General features: G+C 41.7%; 1 protein-coding gene across 2 annotated transcripts in view; it reads right to left on the bottom strand.

Moving 5' to 3' along the window:
* CNTN5 (contactin 5) overlaps nucleotides 1-25,490 on the bottom strand; it is a 969,593-nt gene that overhangs the window by 186,036 nt on the left and 758,067 nt on the right. For both annotated transcript variants that reach the window (XM_073337877.2, XM_073337885.2), the window contains exon 9: nucleotides 21,788-21,890. In XM_073337877.2, coding sequence (XP_073193978.1) covers nucleotides 21,788-21,890 — 103 coding nt within the window. The remainder of the gene's footprint in view (nucleotides 1-21,787; nucleotides 21,891-25,490) is intronic.

The following is a 25,490-nucleotide window of genomic DNA, read 5'->3' as shown; positions in this document are numbered from 1 at the left end:
TGAATGGAAAAGTTCTAAACTCTTTTTGAAATCCTACCATAAACCACTCTAGTGTCATGAGCACCCAATTCCTCATGAAAAAGAACTTGCTAGAATCCATCAAGAATATACTTATTGCAGTGAGAGGTAGGATGGGAATCAAGAAAATTTATCTCATATCTTCCTGCTTCCTAAACAAACTTTTTCATGGGTCTAACTTCTCAATATTCTACAACATCATAGCTAGGAAATGCATAGTTCCCATTTTCTGTTCATTTTTTGTAATTTTCATTATCCTTTGTATAAAACATTATTTACCTTTTTCTGTAGTTTCAATCATTTTTGTGTGGTTTTCCTCCAACTCTCATACTAATTTTACAAATAAATCACGGGATTTAATATTGCCTTCAAATGCTCAGGTGCACTGCACGGCTGTGCATTTGAGATTACAAAGGCCCCCTTTCTCCTTATGCCCTCTAGCCTTCCAACTGTGCAAAATGTCTACTAATTATTACAGGATAATTTTGTACGATTAAAATGTCAAGGACTATCACAAAATTCTCCCGATCATATGCTTTCTAGAAATGTGCATTTGTCAGCCACATAATTATATATTTGCAATGTCCACATAACTCTATTCTGGTCAGATATATTATAGAGCATTAGCAGAGAGTTTCATTCAAATATACAAGACTAAACAATACATTGTCCTTTCTTTTGGTTAATAGAGGCTATTCAGTGGTCATGAAGGATAGAGGTTGCTAGAACTGAAGACTTAACCCATAGAACAGGTACAAAAGTCAGAAATTGTGTAAGCGTCCCCTCAATACCAACCTTGACCTAGGGAAAACATCTATATCAGTCATCAACAAATACACAAGACATCTGTCTTCTATGTTTGGGACAATTTATGGTTCGATTTTCAGAGGTGCTGAGCACATGCCATGCTAACTGACTTTAACAAGAGTGGTGAGTGCTCTGAACTTCTGAAACTGAGGTCTTTAAAGACTCACGCTCTTCCTAAACACAGTGATCATTTTGATTAAGACATAACAAAACAAGAAAGCAGAAGCAGCCAAGAACGGCAGTGGGTTTAGTTTTAAAAGTAGTGAGCAAAATGGAAGCACAACTTTCCTCCTTCTCATTTAAAAATAGGTTATTGTCCATTTCTTTTATTGAGAGTTAATATAATTTTAAAAGGCAGATTTCTCAGCAGTGTCACTCCAGCATTAAGGAAGGGAGTTTGAGCGAGGTGTGTTCAGTGTTGATTTTTTGCATTAGCCATACTGCAGAATTCTTTATTATTTAGTCTTCTAACCAGAATAATGTTGATGCCATTCTTCTTCTTCTTCTTTTTTTTTTTGGTACTACAAAGATGCTGCAGATTTTAAAGCGGAGCAGAAACAGGCTCAGCACGATCTTACATCACAAGAACTTCCACAATCATCAATCAGCACGCCACTGCCGCTCCTGGCAACTAGTTATACCTCTCTGTGGGAGCTTTGTGGCTCAACTGGTTAAAAGAAAGAATTTTTAAAAAACAGTTTGTCTACACATTATATTTGCTCATAAAGTCAAACCTCTGTTTGTAGTCTCTCTGTACCATTCCCGCTGATTACACTGTTCACTGGATGAAGGCAGTCAGATATGTCAAGCTTAGTTATTAAATACTAATTTCCAACAACAAAAATGTCACCAACCAGTGACTGCATCCAATCATCTTTAGCCAAGATAACCTGCAGGCCTTTTGGATAAGGAACAGCTAGTGATGCCCATTGTGGTGGTGGGGGAAGAAGGAAGTTAAAATAAAAAGTCAACAACTCTAAATTAGAGAGCAAAGGTTTTTTGGAAGTAGGAAACTTGCCAGTGAGTAGAGGGTACAAATGAGGCAGATTGGTCCATGCCCATGAGTCTAGGGAGTGCCCGTAGAGGAAGGTTTCTTCAACACCACCCCTTAATGGCAGGAACAGAGAGTGAGCAGCAGGAACTGCCAACAGGGATGGGAGAATTTTGATAAAATGTTTTTGACTAGGCCTTGTATAAATGTATGCTCAGAAATATTCTACAGTAGCAACAACCCAATTGCTTACCCTGAGGAGCTGTCATTGGTAACATGCCAGATTCTGCAATTACTAAGACTTCCTGAGCTCTCCTCCTTTTCTGACAACAGTGGAAAACTCTGTTTGTGTGGTTCTGGCTGGAGGACTGGGAATGCAAATGGCAGGAGTTAGGTTTCTGCAGCATGAATTTACTTCAAATTTAAGGCCACCCCAGATCCATTAATGGCTGGCTGGCAAAAATCTGCTAGATAATCCCCTCTATCTTTGTACCTGGGGCAAAGCAGAGTAAGCTATTGTAGATAGACTGCAGTAACTTGCATGGATTCTCTCTTGCACTGAGGATTGCAAAGGCAATTGTGGTCCCTGCTGGGGGAGGATTGCTGTGGGACTGGCAGCACTGCTCCTTCATGAGCTATGATGCCCAACTGGGAAAAGGTGCTGCAGGTTTGGGGGGGATGAACCCTCTGGGAGGGCAAATTTCTCCTCCTTGAAAGAATGAGGAAGACACTCACAGGTGAAGGTCATGAAATGAAGCTGAGAGTGTGCAACCAGTGTACAGGAGAATGGGGCCTTACGCATTTACATGGAATTTACCAAATAATCTCAACTGAGCTGTTGCAGAAACAAATCGTCATTGACTGCAATATATGCAACACAGTTATTCTAAAAAAAAAAAAAAAAAAAAGAAGAAGTATAAGAGCATATCTCCTTATCCCTAAGTTGAGAGGCCAGGTGGGGAATATCTCTCATTGGACCAACTTCTGTGGTGAGAGCGACAAGCTTTGCACAGAGCTCTTCTTCAGAATCAATCCAAAAGGAAAAAAAAATAGGAACAAACACAAGAGCTGCACAGTCCCTTCCATTAGCATTTTGTGATTAAGAGACCTATCCGGTATTGTCTGAAAATGAATTTGAAAGTGGATGAAAGCCTTAGAGTCTGTCTACAAAGCATTCTGGACCAAGCCTCCCAGCCTGGGTGGACAGACTTGGAGTAGTGGGGAGTGCTCTAAAAGGAGCTGCACAGGCAGAATCTGAAGTTGTGGCTCAGGGTCTAAAGCCCTCTTCCCCTCAGACTTCAGAGCTTGAGCTCCAGTCCAAGCTGTAACTTCAAAGCACAGCTATTTTTAGAGCACTAGTGGGAGCCCCACTAACCCGAGTCAGTTGACCTGGGATGGGAGGCTGACTCCCACATAGTCCAAAATACTGTTACACACCCAGAGAGGTTTATTTGTCTGACAAACATGCGCCATATATCTGCCAAGGGTAATACAAGGGCAAAATCCTGGCATTGCTATTTCTCATGTAAGGAGCATGAGATGGGAACTGCTGGGTTTATGTTTGAAAAGATTCTTTCTCCTCCTCAGCATCTAGTCTCTTCAGGAATAGTCATTGTAGCTGTACAACTTATAAATCCAGTTCTAAGAAACTTCCGAAATCCTGGTGGGATTAGGCTGTATCAGTGAATTTGAAGCATGACTTCCACTTCCTAAATGCAAATCCAGTGCAATTAAGTATGAAATCTTTATGTTAATGCCAGAAGAAGCGCTCAGAACACTGAGTGATAAAGACGATGTCTACACTAAGGGGACTCTACCATGGCGCCATAGCTATGCCAACATGACAACATACTGTAGACACAGGCTACATCAATAGAAGGGGTTTTTCTGTCGGTGTAGGAATACTAGATCAAGGGAAGCATTCTTATGATGGGCCAGCTGCATCTATACTGGGTGTTAGGTGTTAGCTACTACACTCAGGGATGTGGATTTTTCACACCCCTGAGTGACTGGGTCAAACTAAGTGTAGACCAGGCCACAGAGGAGCAGGACCGAGACTCTGGAGAACTTAATTTTATTCCTGAGTCTGCCACTGGATTGCTGTGTGACTTTGGGAAAGTCACTTCACCACCCTATGTCTCAGCTTGCCTGTCTTTAAAATGGGGATAATTATATTTACCTCCTTTGTCAAGTTTTGAAATACACCATATAACAGCAGGTATTTAACAGGGGAGGCAAAAGTAAAAACCATGGCCTGCTACAATGCTATAGACTAAGGTCCCAGCACACAGTGCTCCACCTTGATGCAACTGGGTTTCCTCTCAGGCTGAGCACTGCATGCTTGGATCGCTCGTCTCAACACGCTGCAGCTATGTAATGAAGGGGATAGTGGCAGCCATTTGTTCTATTTAATTTAAATTAGGGACACTGGCAAGTCACAAATTGGGGCTACCATTCTTCATGCAGTGATAACTGATTTTGCAGTAAATATTAAAAGTCCCAAACTGTCTTTGCCTTTCCCTTGTGGATAAAGCCTCTCCATTTAGAATTTCCCCTTGCCCCCATTCTTTTTAAAACAACATCAGCAGAAACTTGATGTGTGGCTGGTGCAGTGATCTATCTTAATTCTTCCAATTTGTTTTCCCCAACGAGTTTCTGGTGCAGTGATTTGGACTGTCTGAACTACAAGTGCAGGAAAGCCTGAGGAAGTGAGAGCGATTAGTGTGCACTCCATGTCTTGTGCACAGAAACAGGTTAATCAAGATGTCATACAGCAGAGTACCTCCGCATGGCACTTGTTATCCTTATTATGGGAGCAGGCAGGGTTTGTTCAGTGTTCACTGAAAAGACGAGTATGATCTGAGTCCTTTCAAAAAGCAAATGTCAGAGGAGAAACTGATGCTGCTGGACGATTTTAGCCATTCCTCCTCATCAGACAGCCTTTCTGAACTAAACCTCTGAGATTAAGTGGCACCAAGCTACAGACGCCTCTTGTCACATCTCAAGGAAGTGGCCAGAAAAGAGACCAATAAGGCTGGAGTATGTTCCATACCTATCACTCTTAGCTTTAGAAATGTGAGGGCTGTTGCATATCACAGATGCTAACATCAGTATGTAACAAAGTACTGTTGATCTGGATCCAGAGCTCTGCTCAGCATAGCCGAGGAAACAGGTGGGGAGCAGAAGGGGCTCTGAGCCTCCTTTGTTCTTCTCTCATCCCTGTGCTTGTTTTCCTGTCAGGGGCCAATCTAGCCCACTGCATAATTTAGTGCAGCCTCAGGGCTGCTTTAAATTATGCCCACTGTAGTGGCCTGTGATCACACCTCTCCCTCCCACAGCACATGCCTGACTCAGGGGAGGCTGCCATACTGTGGAAGCTTTAGGCCACCCAAGGATTCAGCCTCGGCAGGGGAACCCTCAAGCTGCCTAGTTTATGACCCCTTTGAACCACTGGAGGAGTGCAAAGGGGTTGGAGCTAAGGCATGGATCTGGCCCATTGTCCTGACAGCTACTGGCTGGAAATGCTGAGTGTTTCCTTCACACCCAGAACAAAAAGATGGTCCCCAACCCCAAATGGTTTATAATCTAAGTATAAGACAAGAGACAAAATATGAATATAGACAGATGTGGGAGTACACGGCATAGGCGCTGACTCCACTGAAAAAAATTAGCGGGTGCTTAGCACCCACCGGCAACCTGCTACCCCCTCCCCCCGCAGCGCCTCCTGCCAGCCGGTGGCCCTGCCCATCATCTCCTCCGTCTCCCTCCCAGCGCCTCCCACCTGCCGCAATCAGCTATTTCATGTCATGCAGGAGACTCTGGGAGGAAGGGGGAGGAGTGGGGACAGGGCATGCTCAGGGGAGGGGGCGGAACTGGGCAGGAAGAGGCAGGGAAGAGATGGGGCAGGGGTGGGAAGAGGTGGGGCGGGAGTGGGGACTTGGGAGAAGGGGGAGGGTGGGGGCAGGACCTGGGGCAGAGTGGGCCTGGAGGAGATTGACCGCGTGGGCCAATTGGAGGTGGGAGTCAACATTTCAGTTGTGAATGGGAGATGATAGGTAGGGTGAGGATATGCCGTGCATGGCCTTGCAAGTGAAGACAAGTTACTTATGTCTGATACAACAGAGAATGGGAAGCTAGTGGAGAAATGCAAAGAGAGGAGTGACATGGTCAAAGTAACAGGCCAGGAAAATGAGCTTTGCAGCTGCATTCTGAATGGATCTGAGTGGGCAAGATTGTATTTATCAAAGCCAGAGAAAATTATGTTGCAGTAATCAAGATGCAAGATGAAAAGAGCCTGGCCAAAAGTTTTAGCTGCGTGGAGAGATAGGAAAGGCTGAAAGAATCTGCAAGATTTAGACATAGCCTGGATGTGAGGGTCTACACAGTGCTCCAAGTCTAAGATGACACCCAACTTATAGGCAAGATGAGTGATAGCCAAGATGCTGGGGTTATCCACAGTGATCCAGAAAGGAAGTGGGAAGGGGGTGGACTTGGAGGGAAAGATTAAAAGCTCTGGCTCAGCCAAGTTGAGCTGGACATCCATGAGGAGATATCAGAGATACAGGCCGAGTTTTAGTATGGACAGAAGAAGAAAGATCTGCAGTAGAGAGGTAGATCTGTGAGTCATCAGCATAGAGATGGTAGTTGAGTTTGTGTCTACATATGAGATTACCCAGAAATGAGGTGCAGTGGGGGAAGAGAAGGGAATGAAAGACAACCCTGTGGACCCCGTCATTGGGTTCATTCTCCACTAGTGGGTGCCTGCCACTCTGGGATTAACTCCTTCCGGGTCTGGAACGCCTTCTGCTGCTGACTTCACACCCTCCTGCCACTCTCTCTCTCAGTCTCTGCGACTCCAGGTGTTCCTTCTCTGTGACTTGGTCCTCCAGCCAGTCACTATACCCTCCTGGGGTATCAAAATCTCTTCTCACTAGCAGTCTCTGGCATTCTTCCCATTCATTGCCCCTATGTTGCCATTTCTGCAGTGGTTAGTAGGGGAACCCAGGGAACCTACTCTAGGTTCCAGCTCAGGGACATTCTAGTCAGCAGCCAAGGTATGTTCCCTCCTGGACCTTACTGTCTTTACCTGAACCATTTCCTTACCTTTAGCTCTCCCCGCCTCTCTGAGTTTGCCATCCTCACAACTCCCTCCTCCCCGGGAGTAACTGTAGGCTATTTGCCTCTGTAGCCTCAAACATACCTCCCTTTTTCCAGGGACTGACCGCAGAAACGCTTTGTGCTATGAGCTTCCTGGCTTTACAGGAGCCCTGCCTATTCCCGCACAGGTGAGTTTACCCTAACAGCCTTAATTCTCCCATTTTATAGCCTAAAAGATTAATTGGCCCATCTGGCCTCCATTAACCCCTCTGAGGAGAGTGTTGGGTGAACACCCCATCACAAACCCTCAGGGAAAGCTGGAGCAGGGATGAACTCCCTGAATATCTCACATTTTCCTCCTTTCTGGAAGCTGATCCCACTCTCGCGCCAATTACGTTGTTTGCCAAATGCAGATTTTGAATTAGATGAGTGGCCCATCTCGTAGCTGGGCTTGAGATATAATGTGACTAACCCGGTATCTCCCAAACCCTTCTTGCTCTTTTTGATCTGTGCCCTTCAAATCTCCAGACAGATCCCCAGCTCCTCTCAATACCTTCTATTCCAATCCTGTCATCCATCACCTCTCTCTCTCTCTCTCTCTCTGACCCTAAATCCCAATCCAGCTCCACATCCCCGTCTAACCGCCACACATCTCCATCCTGTAGTTCCTGACAAATTGAATTATTCCTGGGGAGACTACATGGTCTGAACCTCACCATCTCCTGGTTACTTCACCCTCTCCTCCCTTTTTAGTGGTTGTGCCCCTCCTCACTTCTTCTTACCAAAGGTGGCAGAGGAAAATAGCTCCCTGATCTTCCAGGGGGGACTGGTTGACTCCAGAGATGAAGAGGATGTAAGAAAGAGGGAGCTGCTTTATGGAGAGGTGACCACCACATGTGCCCCCATATTCCTCAGCTAGGACTGATGGGTAGCTGTATTGCCTGCTCCCATGGCAGAAGCAGGGAATGCAGAGTCCTTCAAAGCACCCAGCTTTGAAAGCACCCCACACTCCGTGACAGATGGGCGGGAGCACTTCCTATTGTAGTTGGTTGGAGGGTTTCTCGACTTTCTGCTACTCCTCTTCCCACTGCACCCCTATGTACACTCTTCAGCTTTTACCCCTAGACATGCACACATTACCTTGCTCAACATGCAAGAAGCAGAGAAAGTGAAACTGATCTCAGTCATGAACTGTAAGGGACCTGGTTGGGATATGGAATTTTCTTTTCTAATTACTGTCTAGGTTAACAATCAGAAGTTGTTTTGCTAATCAGAATCAAACCAAAGAATTCTGTATTTCAAAATACTATGAACATATTGGATCATGCTGTGGACTATTAATTGCTAAAATCCATTCTCTTGTGTGAGTTAAAAATATTTTATTTTTATTTTATCTCATTTAGAAAACATGATTTAAAAATGGACTGTGCAGCTGAAATCTTTCAGGCCAAATTACAGATGAAATGAATTTTTATGACTGAACTATAAATCTCAAACATAGAATTTATGACGGAATTACTAAAGCAACATTAACTGCATAGGTATGAATGATACTGCTATCATAATAGCCTCATCATAACTCAATACTAAAAGGTAGTCAATATCTCTATTCTATTCTGACTGTTAACTAAGAATATTTCACACAAAAGATACAGAGCCCTGACACTACTTGTATCAATAAAATGTCCTATACCAAAGACTATATCCTTTACAAAGAACATTGAAATACTGCATAGCTGTTACTGACGTGCAGACGTAGCTCTAATCTAATACAATCACCCACCAATATAGAGAAACAAATATACTGGATGGAAAATAATTTAGCTGTCAGCACTATTCTCTTTGGTTCCTATTGACTGAATTCTCTGTTTGCTGATCTGTATGGTATGAAACCAACTGCAGTGAAAAAAAAGGATGCATAAAACTTTTCCCTATCAAAGCAATACTTTGTCACCATTCCCAGCTTTGGGACCGCTGTGACACAGGCACGCCTTGATGGGTATATTTGCCCCTGCGTCTGACCATTTTCTCAATATTTTACCAAAGGGGGTAAATTGTGTGTGATCTCTGCCAAAAGCTAAGAACTAGTTGGTTGTTGTGTTTATTGTGAGATGTTGGTATGAGAAACAATTTTAGAGTTACGTAACATGTAGGCTATTGTGTTCCAAAACTGTTGTAAGTAAAACTTTCACCCAGGGTCGGGGAATCTCAGACCTGAGTCAATCAACACTGAGAACAATGGGCAGCCATGGAGCCAGACCAAGCCAGTGTTTACTGTCTGGACCAGATGCAGGTTTAAGAATTTCCAAAGACAAAAGAACCCCAAGGAAAGTCCTGAATAGGGAACCCCCTGGGCTAAGAGACATTAGTCTGTAACTATATAAGAGAAGAAGAAAAGGCGTAAGACATTATCCATTATGGAGGAGATACTCTACCAATGGAAATGTCTCATGACAGGTGGAACCCAGTTTTCTGGTCTGGACAAATTCAGTAAGGACTGACCATTGGGTAAGGAATACCTACTTAGACGGGAAAAAGAAAAGGAGTACTTGTGGCACCTTAGAGACTAACCAATTTATTTGAGCATGTTAATAATTAGAGCCTACAGGTTGTGTTCTGTGTTTTTCTTTTACCTGTAATCTTTTGTCTCCAAATCATTTTACTTGCTTTTATTTGAATCTTTATCTCAAGCTCTGTTAAATAAACTTCAATTTGGTTTCCCTATAGACACATTTATACTCAAGAGGGTGTTGAATGGAGGTGAAACCAGTGAAGCGGAGTGCCCTGTCTCCATGGAAGCAGTGGATTGCGGAATGCTGTGGGTGTCCAGAAATAAGGGCCTGGGCACTCAAACATAACAAAGTGGGGTGTGTAAATTGCTAGATTGCACTGGGAATGAGTGCTGCTTGTGAAGCCTGGAGCAGAGTGCAAGTTAGGGAGGATTTCCACTGGTGGGCATAGATAAGGCTCTCTCCTGCTGTCAGCAGGTGGTATAGATTCACTCCTCAGTTAACTCAGAAAAGTGTCAAAGTGGTGTAAGCAGCAGGATGTGCATCCAGTTTATGAGCTAACCAAAATTCATGCTCAAGGCACTTACAAAGTATACTGATACATATAACCTAAAGATTTAAAAGTAATAGGGTTGGAAACAGGAAAGAAAATAGTTACATTTTGTTATTTACTGATTATTTCAGGAGAAGGAAATAGAACAAAAGACAATGCAAAATGAACTAACAAAAGAAACATATTCCAAACTGACTAAGCTACAATTTGAGCAGCTGTGCACTGGTTGTGCATTAGCAGCTGCAGGGGAAAATGTCGAGGAAATGGTGTTTATGCTCATGGAACCAGATAAATTACATGTAGAGCAGCCAGATCCCTCGGGAAGGAATGGTGCTGTAGGGAGTGCAGGCACGACTGCAACATGCCCAGTGAGAGGGTTCCAGTCTGGCACAGTCCTCAGTGAGGCAGTCATTCAGCTGGTGTGGGCCAGACTGGAGATGATGAAAATGGAAAAAGAACGAGAAGAATGCCTACAAGAGAGAGCAGGCAGCAGGTGCAGAGAAACAGGCAGCAAAAGGAGCTGCAGATCAGAGACTGTTGGATTTGGATGACTGAAAGCATGGAGAGAGGGAGCGCAAGCTCAAAATGCCAGACTTACAAAATAAAAACCCGCCTCCTGCAAGTAATCCTCCCCAGGAATCAACCAGCTGTGATAAACAACGCCCATGCTACAGGGAAGGGGATTGCATCAAGGGTTACTTGTGCATCTTTGAGAGCATATGCAAATGACAATCTTGCTTCCCAAACTGTCTGGAAAAGCTTTGCATATCTCTAATTATATGGATTGGGGGAGGCTATGAATAATCACAATTAAAAAAACCCACCTGTGTTGTAAAGGTTTCAAATCACCGCAGAGCCATATCACCTAACATTTAGAATTTAGATTGGAGTCTGTGGCTCATAGATGGTGAGTAGGTGCTTCACTTTTCAGCATATCAAGCATGCAGGAGAAGGGGGATAGTGGCGATCTTTGGAACTGGAAACAGAGCAGTCAATTCACTTTGCTCCCCTGCAGAAAGAACTATGAGTGAAGGCAGATAGCACTGCCACTTGTACTTCTTTGACACACTTCTCCCTAAGGGGGACAGGGTCCATGCTCATGGTAGGGGTCTACTACAGATCCCCTAACCAAGAAGAGGTGGATGAGGTTTTTTTAAAACAAGTAAAATCATCCAAAGAACAGGTCTTGGTGGTGATGGGGGACTTCAACTACTCAGACATCTGTTGGGAAAATAACACAGCAGGGCACAGACTATCCAGCAAGTTCATGAAATGTAGTGGAGACAATTTTTATTTAAAAAAGTGGAGAAAGCTACTCAGGGAGAGGCTGTTCTAGATTTGATTTTGACAGATAGGGAGGAACTGGTTGATACTTTGAAAGCAGAAGGCAGCTTGGGTGGAAGTGATAGAAATGGTAGAGTCCATGATTCTAAGGAATGGTAGGAGGGAGAACAGCAAAATAAAGACAATGGATTTCAAGAAGGCAGACTTTAGCAAACTCAGTGAGCTGATAGGTAAGATCCCATGGGAAGCAAGTCTAAGGGGAAAAACAATTGAAGACAGTTGGCAGTTTTTCAAAGAGACATTATTAAGGGCAAAAGAGCAAACTACCCCACTGCGTAGGAAAGAGAGGAATTATGGCAAGAGACCACCCTGGCTTAACCAGGAGATCTTCAATGATCTAAAAATAAAAAAGGAGTCCTACAAAAAGTGGAAACTAGGTCAAATTACAAAGGATGAATATAACCAAATAACACAAATATGTAGGGGCAAAATTAGAAATGAGATCTAACTAGCTAGAGACATAAAGGGTAACAAGAAATATTCTTCAATGGGGATGGGAAACAATAACAGAAAATGTGGAAATGGCAGAGGTGCTTAATGACTTCTTTGTTTCTGTTTTCACCAAGAAGGTTGGTGGTGATTGGAATCTAACATAGTGAATGTAAGTGAAAATGAGGTAGGATCAGAGGCTAAAATAGGGAAAGAACAAGTTAAAAATTACTAAGACAAGTTAAATGTCTTCAAGTCACCAGGGCCTGATGAAATGCATCCAAGGAGCTGACTGGGGAGATATCTGACCCATTAGTGATTATCTTTGAAAAGTCATGGAAGACGGGAAAGTTCCAGAAGCCTGGAAAAGGGCAAATAAAGGGCCACTCTATAAAAAGGGAAATAAGGACAACCGAGGGAATCACAGACCAGTCAGCTTAACTTCTGCACCTGGAAAGATAATGAAGCAAATAATCAAGCCATCAATTTGCAAACATCTAGAAGATAATAAGGTGATAAGTAACAGTTAGCATGGATATGTCAAGAACAAATCATGTCAAACCAATCTGATAGCTTTCTTTGACAGGGTAACACGCCTTGTGGATAGGGGGGAAGCAGTATACTTTAGTAAAGCTTTTGATACTGTCTCACATGACCTTCTCATAAACAAACTACGGAAATGCAACCAATGTGGAGCTACTATAAGGTGGGTGCATAACTGGATGGAAAACCATTCCCAGAGAGTAGTTATCAGTGGTTCACAGTCATGCTGGAAGGGTATAATGAGTGGGGTCCCACAGGGATCAGTTCTGGATCCAGTTCTGTTCCATATCATAGAATCATAGAACTGGAAGGGACCTCGAGAGGTCAAGAGAAGAGTCCTGCACTCTTCATCAATGATTTAGATAATGGCATAGAGAGTACACTTATAAAGTTTGCAGATGATATCAAGCTGGGAGGGGTTGCAAGTGCTTTGGAGGATAGGATTAAAATTCTAAATGATCTGGACAAACTGGAGAAATGGTCTGAAGTAAACAGGATGAAATTCAATATGGACAAATGCAAAGTACTCCACTTAGGAAGGAACAAGCAGTTGCACACATACAAAATGGGAAATGACTGCCTCGGAAGGAGTACTGCAGAAAGGGATCTGGCGGTCATATTAAACCACAAGATAAATATGAGTCAACAGTGTAATACCGTTGCAAAAAAAAGCAAACATCATTCTGGGATGTATTAGCAGGAGTGTTATAAGCAAGACACTGGAAGTAATTCTTCTGGTCTACTCTGCGCTGATTAGGCCTCAACTGGAGTATTGTGTCCAGTTCTGGGCACCATATTTCAGGAAAGATGTGGACAAACTGGAGACAGTCCAGAGAAGAGCAACAAAAATGATTAAAGGTCTAGAAAACATGACCCATGAGGGAAGATTGAAAAAAAACTGGGTTTGTTTAGTCTGAAAAAGAGAAAACCGAGAGGGGACATCCTAGCAGTTTTCAAGTACATAAATGGTTGTTACAAGGAGGAGGGAAAAAAGCTGTTCTCCTTAACCTCTGAGGATAGGACAAGAAGTAGTGGGCTTAAACTGTAGCAAGGAGGGTTTAAGTTGGATATTAGGAAAAACTTCCTAACTGTCAGGGTGGTTAAGCATTGGAATAAATTGCCTAGGGAGGTTGTGGAATCTCCGTCATTGGAGATTTTTAAGAGTAGGTTAGACAAACACCTAGATGGTCTAGATGATACTTAGTCTTGCCATGAGTGCAGGGGACTGGAATAGATGACCTCTTGAGGTCCCTTCCAATCCTGTGATTCTATGATTCTATATAGAAGGGTGTAACTTATTTCTTTGTATATATCAGCTTGGGTAAACCTAGTTCTCTGTCAATATTTGTGCCATCAACCTTGCTCTCCTCAAGGCACTTTCTAAAAACTCACTTCTTCTATCTACTACTTTCAAGCCCTGTGTTAAAATCATAGCACTGAACTCACATTTACAAAATAGATATACTACAACGTCAGAAAATGCCAAACATGGGGATGCTCTCTGTGACAGCAGCCACTGGAAGCCCTCTTCATGTAATCTTCATCCAGATCATGTGTCTAGGGCTAGGATATAAAGGCCAGCACATCTGGTTGTTACACTCCTACTATGTGATATCCAATAAAATCTTTGATAAAAATGGAATAAAATAAAGTCCAACCGAGTCCTTCAGTTTGAAAAAGTATGAGGGCAAAGAACTAGAGGAACTTGTTAATTTGAAATATTCCTGTAAGCCAATGCTACTGAAGAAAAAATGTAGAAGATGAAATCCTACTATAAGTGGCAGGACCAGAGTAATTCTGTGAAGACTGTGAACGGAAAGACAGAGCCATTCAAAAATGTCACGAATTCTGAGATCCATACACAAATCTGTCACTTGGGAAAGGTACATTTTCTTTACAACAAACCAAGCACAAAATAAAACCATTGACCATTGTGTTGCAGATCTACATAATAAAATTAATTCATGTCAATTTAAATAGTCAACAGATGGACTAGTTAGAGAGAGGGAGGGACAGATCGGATTATTGTACTATAAGTGATAACCGGGTAAAAGCAAGGTTAGTGCCAGAAATTGACTTGACTTTGATCACAACAATAGATATTTATATTTATGCAGGGTATGAAAACTGTGCTTCCTAAAAGGAAGTGTAAACTTAGTTCTGGTTGAAAAACAATAACTCTGTTTTACAGAAATTTCAAAGTGTTCCTTTTTCAAAGCTTGAATTGGACCCATTTTTTTATTAATGTTTGTGTTTTAAGCAAATGAAAATGTTCAATAACAATTTTGAACATGATTTTAATTAACATATCGTGACTTTGCACTCTATATGTTTTATGGAAATATGCTTATGAGTGTGAATATGATGTAACTGGAATATGCTTTATGCAAAAGGTCTCTTGTAAGGTATCATAAAGGTTATAACCTACTGAATATATTCCACCTATTCCTATACATGCATCATTCTTGCATCTGAAGCTAAAAATATGAAGTATAACTCCGAGGTCCTATTGTAATTATGCAGCGTGTGGGCCATTAACGGTGGTTTACAATCTTTATGGCTCCTGTTGACTAGGACAATTGGTTGTAAATGGTTTATTTACCTGCAACCTTTCTGTGTATGTGTGGACCAACCCAGGAAGAATGGAGACTAGGGGTCTTACAGTGACATGGGGCGAGGGATAGTTCAGTGGTTTGAGCATTGGCCTGCTAAACCCAGGGTTGTGAGTTCAATCCTCGAGGGGGCCATTTAGGGATCTGGGGCAAAAATTGGGGATTGGTCCTGCTTCAAGCAGGGGGTTGAAGTAGATGACCTCCTGAGGTCCCTTCCAACCCTAACCTTCTATGATTCTATGACATGTGGCCATGTCACCTGATAATGAAATCCATCTTAAATCTGGTACTTTTCCATTTAGAAGAGAGACAAAACATTCCCGCCTCGTGCCAAAGCTATAAAAGTGGGTGGAGCAGGACAAAGGGGAAAAACCCTGCTTTCCACCTGAGATGTCTGCTTAATCGAACAAAGACTGTACCAGGGGAAGGAATTGGGCCCAGACTAGGAAGGGATATACTCTGTAAAAGAAGCTTATTGGAACATCTTTGAGGGTGAGATATTACCTGTAATCAGTTTCTTAATGTATTAGGCTTAGACTTGCGTGTTTTGTTTTATTTTGCTTTGTGACTTACTTTGTTCTGTCTGTTATTACTTGAAACCATTTAAATCCTACTTTTTATACTTAATAAAATCACTTTTGTTTATTAATAAACCCAAAGTAAGTGATTAATACCTGGGGGAACAAACAGCTGTGCATATCTCTCTATCAGTGTTATAGAGGGCGGACAGTTTATGAATTTACCCTGTATAAGCATTATACAGAGTAAAATGGATTTATTTGGGGTTTGGATCCCACTGGGAACTGGATGCCTGGGTGGAGACAAGTAACATGCTGAGATGTTTTCCGTTAAGTCGGCAACTTTGGGGGCATGGACCAGACCCTGGTTCTGGGTTGCAGCAGGCTAGTGTGTCTGGCTCAACAAGTCATAGTTCTGGAGTCCCAAGCTGGTAGGGAAAATGGGCTCAGAGGTAATTTCAGCACGTCGTGTGACAGTCCCAAGGAAGTCTCTGTGACCGAACCCGTCACACATATCAATTATAAAAATATAGCAAAAATGTTATGGTAACTAGTGAATAAAATTGAAAATGTGGCAGATGTTGAAAAATTTGTGTGTGAAAAGTTCTGGATTTTTTTCTCTTTTAAGGCCATAGTTAGTCAGAAAAAAACCTTTTCAAGCAGATAATTTTGATCAGCTATTGTGTAAAGAGCAGTGAAAGAACTGAAGTGAAGAATTAAAATGACATAACTATAGAAACATCAGGGACCAGATGTATTTTCATTAAATGTGGAGGTAATCACAACACAAAGGTGTCCTGTAAAGGAGATGTGATGTCATGCATGCAATAAATGCAACTTGTTTCACAAAAGGGAATCATTCTCAGCAGAAGTTGAAAAAACACACTAAAGCAAAATATATTCATTAACATGCAGCAGGTAGATGAAAATCTTTTTTCCTGACTATTGTATCCACCTGTCATCTGTCATCTTAGATAGATTTTTAGCTCTTTAGGACAGGGACTGCCTTTGGTTCTGTTTGTACAGTGCCTAGCACAGGGGTCAGCAACCTTTCAAAGAAGAACAGGGTTCTTTTGGTTTTTGTCTTTGACCAAAATATTTCGAGAGCCGCATCACACACAAAGCTACTTATAGAATTAGAATTTATCAACTAATAATAATTGAACATATTAAAGTTATTACTACTTACCAATACTTGTAATGCAACTTCTGCCACTTGAATTTGAATATAAACAGGAGGGGGCTCTGGGCTGGGTCAGGGGATTGGGGTACAGGAAGGGGTTGGGGGTCAAGTAGGGAGTTTAGATGCAGGAGGGGGTTCTGACCTGGGGCAGGGGGTTGGGGTGTGGGGGGTTCAGGCTCTGGCCGGGAAGAGCTTACAACAGTCTGCCTGCCTGCCCTGGTCCCACGCCAGTCCCAGAAGAGGCTGGCTGCTGGCACATCTCTGCATGCCCCTGACAGGGAGGAGGCAGCTCCGTGCGCTGCCCCAGCCCCCAGCACCGTCCTCACAGCTCCCATTAGCCAGGAACCAGCCAATGGGAGCTGCGGGGGTGCTGCTTGCAGGTGCGGGCAGCGCAGGGAGACCCGCTGCCCTCCTCCCCCCGAAGGGCACACAGAGACATACCAGCAGCCAGCCGCTTCCGGGAGCGACGTGGGGCCAGAGCACTGCTGAGCTGCTGGCCGGGAGCCGCCTGTGGTAAGCACCTCCCAGGTAAGGCCTGCACCTTGCACCCCCTCAAAAAACAGCTGCCCACAAGAGGCAGCCAAAGAGCCGCATGAAGCTCGGGAGCTGCAGGTTGCCAATCCCTGGCCTAGCACAATGATGTCCTGGTCCGTGATTAGAGCTTCTAGGCACAACACAATAGAAATTATTAATAATAACAGGAAACGTTGAGTCATTTCTCTCTTGTACTCATATAGGATAATTCCTCACTATAGGAAAGGCCACCAGTAACTGGCATTGATACTCATGTCCCAGGTCCCCACTGCAGTTTCCCCTATTGACTGCTTGGCCCAGGGACTAAATCCTTTCCTGAGACCTTCTGTCAATCAAGCAATTAAGTAATTTGATTTTAGTTTGATTGATAAATGCAACACCACTCCATTTTTTAAAAAATTCCAACAGCCCTTAGTGACTGGCAGTTCCAAATAAACACTATTAATAAATCATTATTCTGTAACTAAAGACCAGGCTTTCAGGAATACTTGCCAATTGCCTACCGCAGGAAATCTCTCAGGAATATTTGTCATTCTCACAGTTACAATGCAACAGAAGAGCAACTATTTGAGACAGCTAAGCTAAAGCATGAGGAAAAACAGGAGCACACTGGTTTAGGGACTGGTAGTAACCAGTGTTTCTGTATTTGCACTAAAAATGCCAAAAAAGCAGAAGAAAATTACTTACAGCCTCAGTTCCCTAATGAGCATTCAATGGAGTGCAACAAGAAAAGATTTGCTGAAACTACCAGGAATAAGAAATAGGAGAAATGGAAAGGAATAGACAATGTGATGCCTTTTTACCTCCCACCTCTGCCTACAGGTGTCAGATGAGGCCCGAAATGTCATTCATGTAATAATACTATATCTGGTCGAAAGCAGTCTCAGCACAACTGATCTGATTGTGTGCTAATGGCTGGGAAAGCACGATAAGGAATGTGCACAATAAAAAGATCTGCCCCTTACAGTACTGTATTAGCAGATGGGGGTGATTTATTAGATAATCTTAAACTGCTTGATGGTGCAGGGTTTTTGTTGTTGTTACAGGTTAACCCCAAATGTCAACTTGGACGTGGAGTAATTAAAGCATCTGCTGTCAGCCTTATTTCTGGTTACCTGAACACCCACTGACTTGTTTGAGAGAAGTTATTAAATCTTGGGATTCAGGATGAAAGGTATTCAGAGAAGCTTTTCTTCTTTGTCAGTGTCTATTGTCAGAGACTACACTTTGTATGCATCCTCTTTGCTGAGAAGATGACAATTGACTCAGAGATAGTCAGCAACTACATTTTGGTTCCAGCAATAATTTTTCAAAAAATACATAATGGTTATTGTTTCTAAGGTAGCCAAGAGACTACAGGAGTCTGGTTGCCAACTATCAACACAGCAGAAAGGTAGTTAGTACCGCAGATGCAAGAATACCTGGAGCCACCAGGTCTCTGGAGAGCAGCATACTTCCTCATCTGTCTCAATGTTTCAGGAAATCTCACTAGAGCTGTTGCATCCCCCACTCCCCTACCCGATCACCCTCTTGCTTGAGGCCCATCGCGTAAAACATATAACAAATTACTTACCCTGCATACTTCATCCCAAAGTATTTGCTCTCCAAACCATTGTTTTCACCTATATGGAGGCTAAACTTATCAACACCTTCAACATCCATTGAATATAATTGATTTCAATGGTAGTGGAGGCTGCACAGCACCAACAGAATTAGGCCCATGTTGAACACAGATCCCAGCTGAAAGACACTCCATGAGATATCTTTCCTACTCTAGGATTAAGCAAAACAAAACAGAAAAATAGTTTTCCAGCTTGGTAAGATTTCTCAAACCAGCTGATACCAATTCCAATGTAAATGCTTAGTTTATCAAGGTGTGTACAATGCTCTAAAAAGACAATCTATCCAAAGTGTGAAGTATTGTGATGAGTAACTATGCACAAATTTGACAAAGTTACTGAAAAGAAAACAAAATGCAACACCTTGCTCTGAAATATGGGTATGAATGGAGATATTTCTAAACTGCAATAGAATTGGAGCTGCTCTGTAATAATTCATGAATATTAGATGTTATCAGGATATTTACTGTATGAATATGTTGGTTTAGAAATAGGGGGGTTGTCAGAGGAAAAACAAGGAGAAGGAGTACAGTGTCTCAAGATAAACCACCGCTTGATAAATACTTTAGGGTTATTAAGAGACAATGCTGGACATGAAAACACCCTGGAACACAAGATGAAAAGGACTCTGGCAGTTAAAAAGGGACTCTCTCAAGTGAGAGGGAGGCAGTTGTTGACCGAGACACACACTGGGGGCCTGAAGGAAATTAGGCCTGCCTAAGTGATCAGGGGATGGTACGCCTTAGGTAAGACATGAGTGTAGACAGTTCGTTGTTTTAAAACCCTTTTTTGCTAAATGTTTTGTTTTTGCCGTGGTAAAGAAAATAATACTTTTGTTTTAGGAAGACTGTCTGGTCACTATGCATACCACTGATCACAGACTGCCAAAGGTAAGAACCATAGATGCTGAACCCAAGTGTATTTGCTGGGTAAGCAGGGTTGATGCACAGGGTACTGTAGCCCAGGGTCTAGTCCAAGAGTGGGAGAACTGAGGAATTCCACCCCAGGAGGGGGAGAAGCACAAGGCCTGAAACCTGAGGGGATCCACTTAGAGAGACCACAAAGGGGACAGAGGTGCAGCTAGTACTGCAATCCAGACAAATATATTGCCCAAATTCTTCCCAGATCAACATGTATATATGCTGTGGTTTGGCTTGGATAACCCTATTATATATTCAAAATCTGAAAGATGTTGGTTTCCTTCAAAAATGTTAGTATAATTTCAATACCTCACTTCAGCAAATATGGCCACTTAGGATTTTATGATTGCTATGCGGTACAAGATGGCTGCTCAGAACTTTATAGAATCAGATGGGATAATAATTGTACAGTAGAATCGGAAGTATGCAATCAGGTAGCAGCAGAGACAAAAAATAAAAAAAGCAAATGCAGTATAGTACTGTGTTAAATGTAAACTACTAAAAAAAAAGGGAAAGTTAAAAGTAAAAAGATTTGACAAGGTAAGGAAACTATTTCTGTGCTTTTTTTTCATTTACATTAAGGTGGCTAAAAAGCAGCAGTTTTTTTCTGCATAGTAAAGTTTCAAAGCTGTATTAAGTCAACATTCAGTTGTAAACTTTTGAAAGAACAACCGTAACATTTTGTTCAGAGTTACGAACATTTCAGAGCTGCAAAAAACCTCCATTCCCAAGATGTTCGTAACTCTGAGGTTCTACTGTATTCCAAAAGCTAAGGCCCTACCAGTGGAGCTACAGGAGAATCTTGGTTTAGCTGTAGGAGTGTACAGTGTAGTATATTTAGCAATCCTTTCATTATTGCTGAATCCTAGCCAGGCGTAAAGGACACCCTATCTGATTAAACGATTTATGAATTAGAAAGCCAGAAAGGAGAGCCGACATTCAGCAGCCTGAATAAAGAATTATCTAGACATTCATTACAACTGAGAATTGTCTCTTCTGTGATGCTACCTGGAGCAAAAAGGCTGTAACGCACAGATAAGCAGTTCTGATTCGATTCAGTAGAAGCCAGTGGTGCACACATGCATGAACGTAAGTACGCGCACACACACACACAGTGAGTTTATCACAGTGCGTAATTATCAAACATTTTGCCATATCTATCCATCTCTAGCTGCTTATGTCACTATCCAGAGAGAGAGAGAAGATGCTTTCTCCGAGTCATACAGTGCTTTTCTGCTCTGTCTGATCATATACTATCCCAGCCTCACTTTACTTCTGGCAAAAACTGCATTCCCCTTAATAACATTATGAACCTCATCCTGTATCATCAAAAAAGTACCCTGAGGTAATTTTATTCTTGATTAAAGGAGCTATAAAACTGCAAAGTCTTGTTATGTTTAAAAACTAAATACCCTCATTTCCTCATTAACCAGTCTACTCACCTGCATACAAAATTCTAGCCAAGGTGAGATACGAAACCCAGAACTTTGGCAGTGCTAGCGGGTCGGTTATAACTAAGATGACTGACGTCACCATGAATTAGCGGTTTTACAGGGAAGTAGATGATACTATTAGTTTAGAGGATGCAAAAGTAATCCTGGGCTCATATATTTTTGGAACATTATTTTATTGTTTCTATTTAGAATCTATGTCCCAGGTTGGAACAGGTAACTACACAATAATCTTGTTTTCTTTTCAATTAAGAGATTTTGCAGGGGAAAATCAACACAAAACAAATAAACAACAACAAACACCACTGGAATTATATATTCTGATTTGTGCTAGCAAGCAGAGAAAAGTAGCAGAGGAAAAATGTGTGGTAAATAGAATACAGATGACAATTTTTTTCTTTTCATTTAAAAAAAACTACTTTATATGTTGAACCAGCACATTTTAAACTTGTATATATTATTGTCTGTAGGAATGGCTAGGTAGGGAATTCATAATTGGTTACTTAGTCAATTCCCACTTAGCTGTCTTATAAAAACTTGGTATATGCACCAAGGAGTTTCTGTGAAAATGAAACCCTGCAAAATAACTGAACCAAAAATTAGATGTGTCACATTTTAATAAACAATGGTGTCTAATTATGGAAGAATATGTACTTACTTGCCCAGCGCAAAGCACTCCATCTTAACGGTAGTTCCCTTAGCAGCTGTAACTGTGTAAGGAAAATGGACCTCAATTTTCGGCTCATATTCCCCCATCACACCTGGGAAATAAAAAATGGTCTTTAAAAATAAAATGAATGTCACTGCTTCTTTCCAAACCTGAGACTTTATTGTGAAAACTACTGTGGCGTGATTGTTAATAGCTATACAGCGATAAAGCCTGTGGTGGGGGGAAATAACTTACATTAGTTTGACTTGCTCTGCTCAAATCCTATTCATCCCCTTTTCGATGGTATCTTCAGTGCTCTTAAAACAGCAGCACTTTTAAAAGAAAAGATTTATTTCCTCAAATATGGGTTCAAATTATATTTCAAAAGATTGCCATGTACAATCAATTCTGGAGGGTTGGGAAATTTCGTGTACAAGAGCTTTGTCCATTTAATGATGCAGGGTGGTTAGAATGGATAAATCAACCAAAAACTTAGCACATATCCTCTTAGCCAGACAATATAAGATGTCCTTTTATATCAAGGACATCCTGACATTTGTAAGAAAGCAGTCAAATGATGTGAAAGCATGTGTCTTTCCCATCGAAAATAATGTACAAACTCACAAAGCCCTCCTAAAATTTCAGATGCATGGCTATCATTATTTATTTAAATGCTGACAATGTGCTCAGTGTTGTTAAAGAAGTACAGTAAAGACATTCTGGGCCTCTTAATAAACTAGATATTGGAATTGTTGGAATTACTCCAGGTATAACTGACAGCAGAATTTGACTTGCAAGAGGAATTGAGAGAAGTTAAGGAATGGGAAATGAGAGCAGTAAATGGAGAAAGATTATGTAAAGTGAGGTGAGGAGTTTTAATGTGATATGACTCAAAGACTGAGGTTGTGACAGAGTGGCTGGCGAGGAGTATGACTTTAACAGTCGTGGTTTAGTTAGATTGCAGATATGGGTTGGGGAGGGAGATAGCTGAGAAATGGGGAGGCCAAAGGGGAAAGCTACACTAACCACGTTAGGATTGCTCAAGGCATGGACAAGTTTCTTGATCGTGGGGAAATTGAGGAAAAAGGGAATTTAGGTGGTTATCAAAGATGCAGCAGTAATAGGACTAAGGGGCTGGTCCAAAGCCCATGGAAAAATTCCCACTGAATTCAAGAGTGGGTAATAGGAGCCGGGGGAGGCAAAACAAGGAAACAAAAGAGGGATATTGAGGGAGAGAAAGAATGGGAGATACAGAGAGAAGAGAAAGGAGAAGAGCATGGAAGACAGAGAGAGTGAACCTTGCAGAGGGGAGAGAGAGAGGGAGAGAGGTAGAATGGCAAGAGGTGGTTGGAACAAACAACCAATTTGCAGAGAGAAAATAATGCCTAGAGTTTGAATGGTAAAAGCCCTTTACTGATGTCACTGATGTCACAGGGTGTAGGGCAAGGGGCTCCAGCTGGGTCATTATTCTGTTGCTGTAATTGACTATTGTCCCTGCAGCTCCCAGTGGCTGGCTCTATTTCTGGCAGGTCCTGCTTTGTGTCTCCTCTATCCATGTGGTATGGAGTTAGGGAGAGGTGCTGGGGCCTGATATCCCTGCCGAGTACATGTGATTTTACTAATTGTTTTAGGAAATGTGCATTTAAATTCATTTTGGGAGCCTAGTGTTAGTTAGAATACTTGAAGACTTCTGATATGTGAATAATAGCAAGGAAAGTATATCTTCTATCTAACTGAAAGAAAGACATACATTAGTGGCATCAATTGTTCTTGCATACACCACACCCAGACAACTTAATTCCATAATGTTGCTTTATGAATAGCACTGGATTGCTTTTCACTAAAATATATTTATATACAACCACACCACCCATATGCTGTACTCCTTTCAAAATTCACAAGCTAAATAGGGCTGAACAGGGAAGTGTTATTTACCCCTTCGCATAACACAAGAACCAGGGGGTCACCCAGTGAAATTAATAAGCAGAAGGTTTAAAACAAACGTAAGGAAGTACTTCTTCACACAACACAGAGTCAACCTGCAGAATTCATTACCAGGGAATGTTCTGAAGGCCAGATCTATAACTGGGTTCAAAAGAGATTTAAATAAACTCATGGCTATTAGCCTAGATGGTCAGGGATGCATCCCCATGATCCAGGTGTCCCTAAACAGCTGACTGCCAGAAGCTGGGGATGGAAAACGGGATGGATCACTTAATAAATGCCCTGTTCTGTTCATTCCCTTTGAAGCATCTGGCACTGGCCACCATCAGAAGATAGGATACTGGGATAGATGGACCATTGGTCTGACCCAGTATGGCCATTCTTATGTCCTGACATTCTTATGAGTTAGCTCAGTGCTTGAATGGGAAACTGCTAATAAATATTTAGGTACTGCAGGAAGTGATGTTGATACATTCTTGTCTCTAAATAAGTACTGAATCAATGTCATGTTCTCTGTGTATATATATATATATCTTTCTACTGTATTTTCCATTGCATGCATCTGATGAATTGGCTTTTAGCCCACGAAAGCTTATGCTCAAATAAATGTGTTAGTCGCTAAGGTGCCACAAGTACTCCTTTTCTTTTTGTGGATACAGACTAACATGGCTGCTACTCTGAAACCTGTCCCAGCACAATTTTATAGGCACTATGCTGTTGTAGAGAGACTGTCTTTTGTATCAGTGCAAAACCAAGGTCTTGACCCCTTGCAATAATAAAAGATTTAGTGCTATTTTTGCAAAAGTATGAACATTAATTCCAGTGTGCTGGCCAAATTCCAAGAGGGGCAATTAAATGCCAACTAACTAAAATGCTCCTGAATTTGTGATTCTTCACTTTCTGTCCTAAGCTGATTTGTTGTTGTATGCTATTAAACAATTGCCTTGTTTCACTTCTGAAGTGGCTGCACTTTCAAAATGAATGAAATAATCATTGTCTCTCAGTTTGTACAGTGCTTAGGAATCCTTTGGTTTGGAAGATACAACTGGTCAAATTCTGAGGCCCAAATTCAGCCTTCACTCAAACAAACACCCATTAATTGCAACTGCCCTATGTAAACGCAAGTATCAGATATTTTGTGTTGACACATTCAGGTCATGTCCTAAGGAGATGCTGATCTGTCAATATTTTGTACCATGTCATCTTAATGTCAGTTATTGTAATAAAAACAATGGGTCATCCTGATTGCAGGCACTCACAGGGAGACGCAAGCAGAAGTATTATGCTATCCTTTGTCACTCCACCAGGTTAACACTGTTTGTGAGAGGAGATTGGGAAAAGTAAAGAAAGTCTACTATTTCAAAAGGATATTTTTCATTTTTATTATTTATGATCTTGGAATTCAGGGAGGCTGCTAGATTTGTCTGAGCATCAAAGGCAAATTTATCAAGGCCTTGTTTTTCTATGTTATAGTACAATTGCTCTGTGTGACTGCTGTACCTCCCTCCAGCTTGTTTTTCTTTCCTATTTCTGTTCTGGTCACTATGATTCAGCAACAGCAATCTAGACAGGATTTGCATTTTCATCTGCAGTTTCATTTCATTTGTATCATAAATGTAGGAAGGTGATAAAATAAACTTGAAAGTTTAACAAATATAGACTGCATATATAATGTGTAAGTCAATCATTTTCAAACTTATAAGGGTGCCTCTTTTTTGGATACTTGTTTAAGTGTTTCCTAAGTCAACTAGACAGCTCTAGTTATCAA

The sequence above is a fragment of the Lepidochelys kempii genome, chromosome 1 (assembly GCF_965140285.1).
Source record: "Lepidochelys kempii isolate rLepKem1 chromosome 1, rLepKem1.hap1, whole genome shotgun sequence".
Lineage (NCBI taxonomy): Eukaryota > Metazoa > Chordata > Testudines > Cheloniidae > Lepidochelys > Lepidochelys kempii.
Note: the sequence above shows the minus strand (reverse complement) of the source record. Positions and strands in the feature narration are given on the sequence as shown.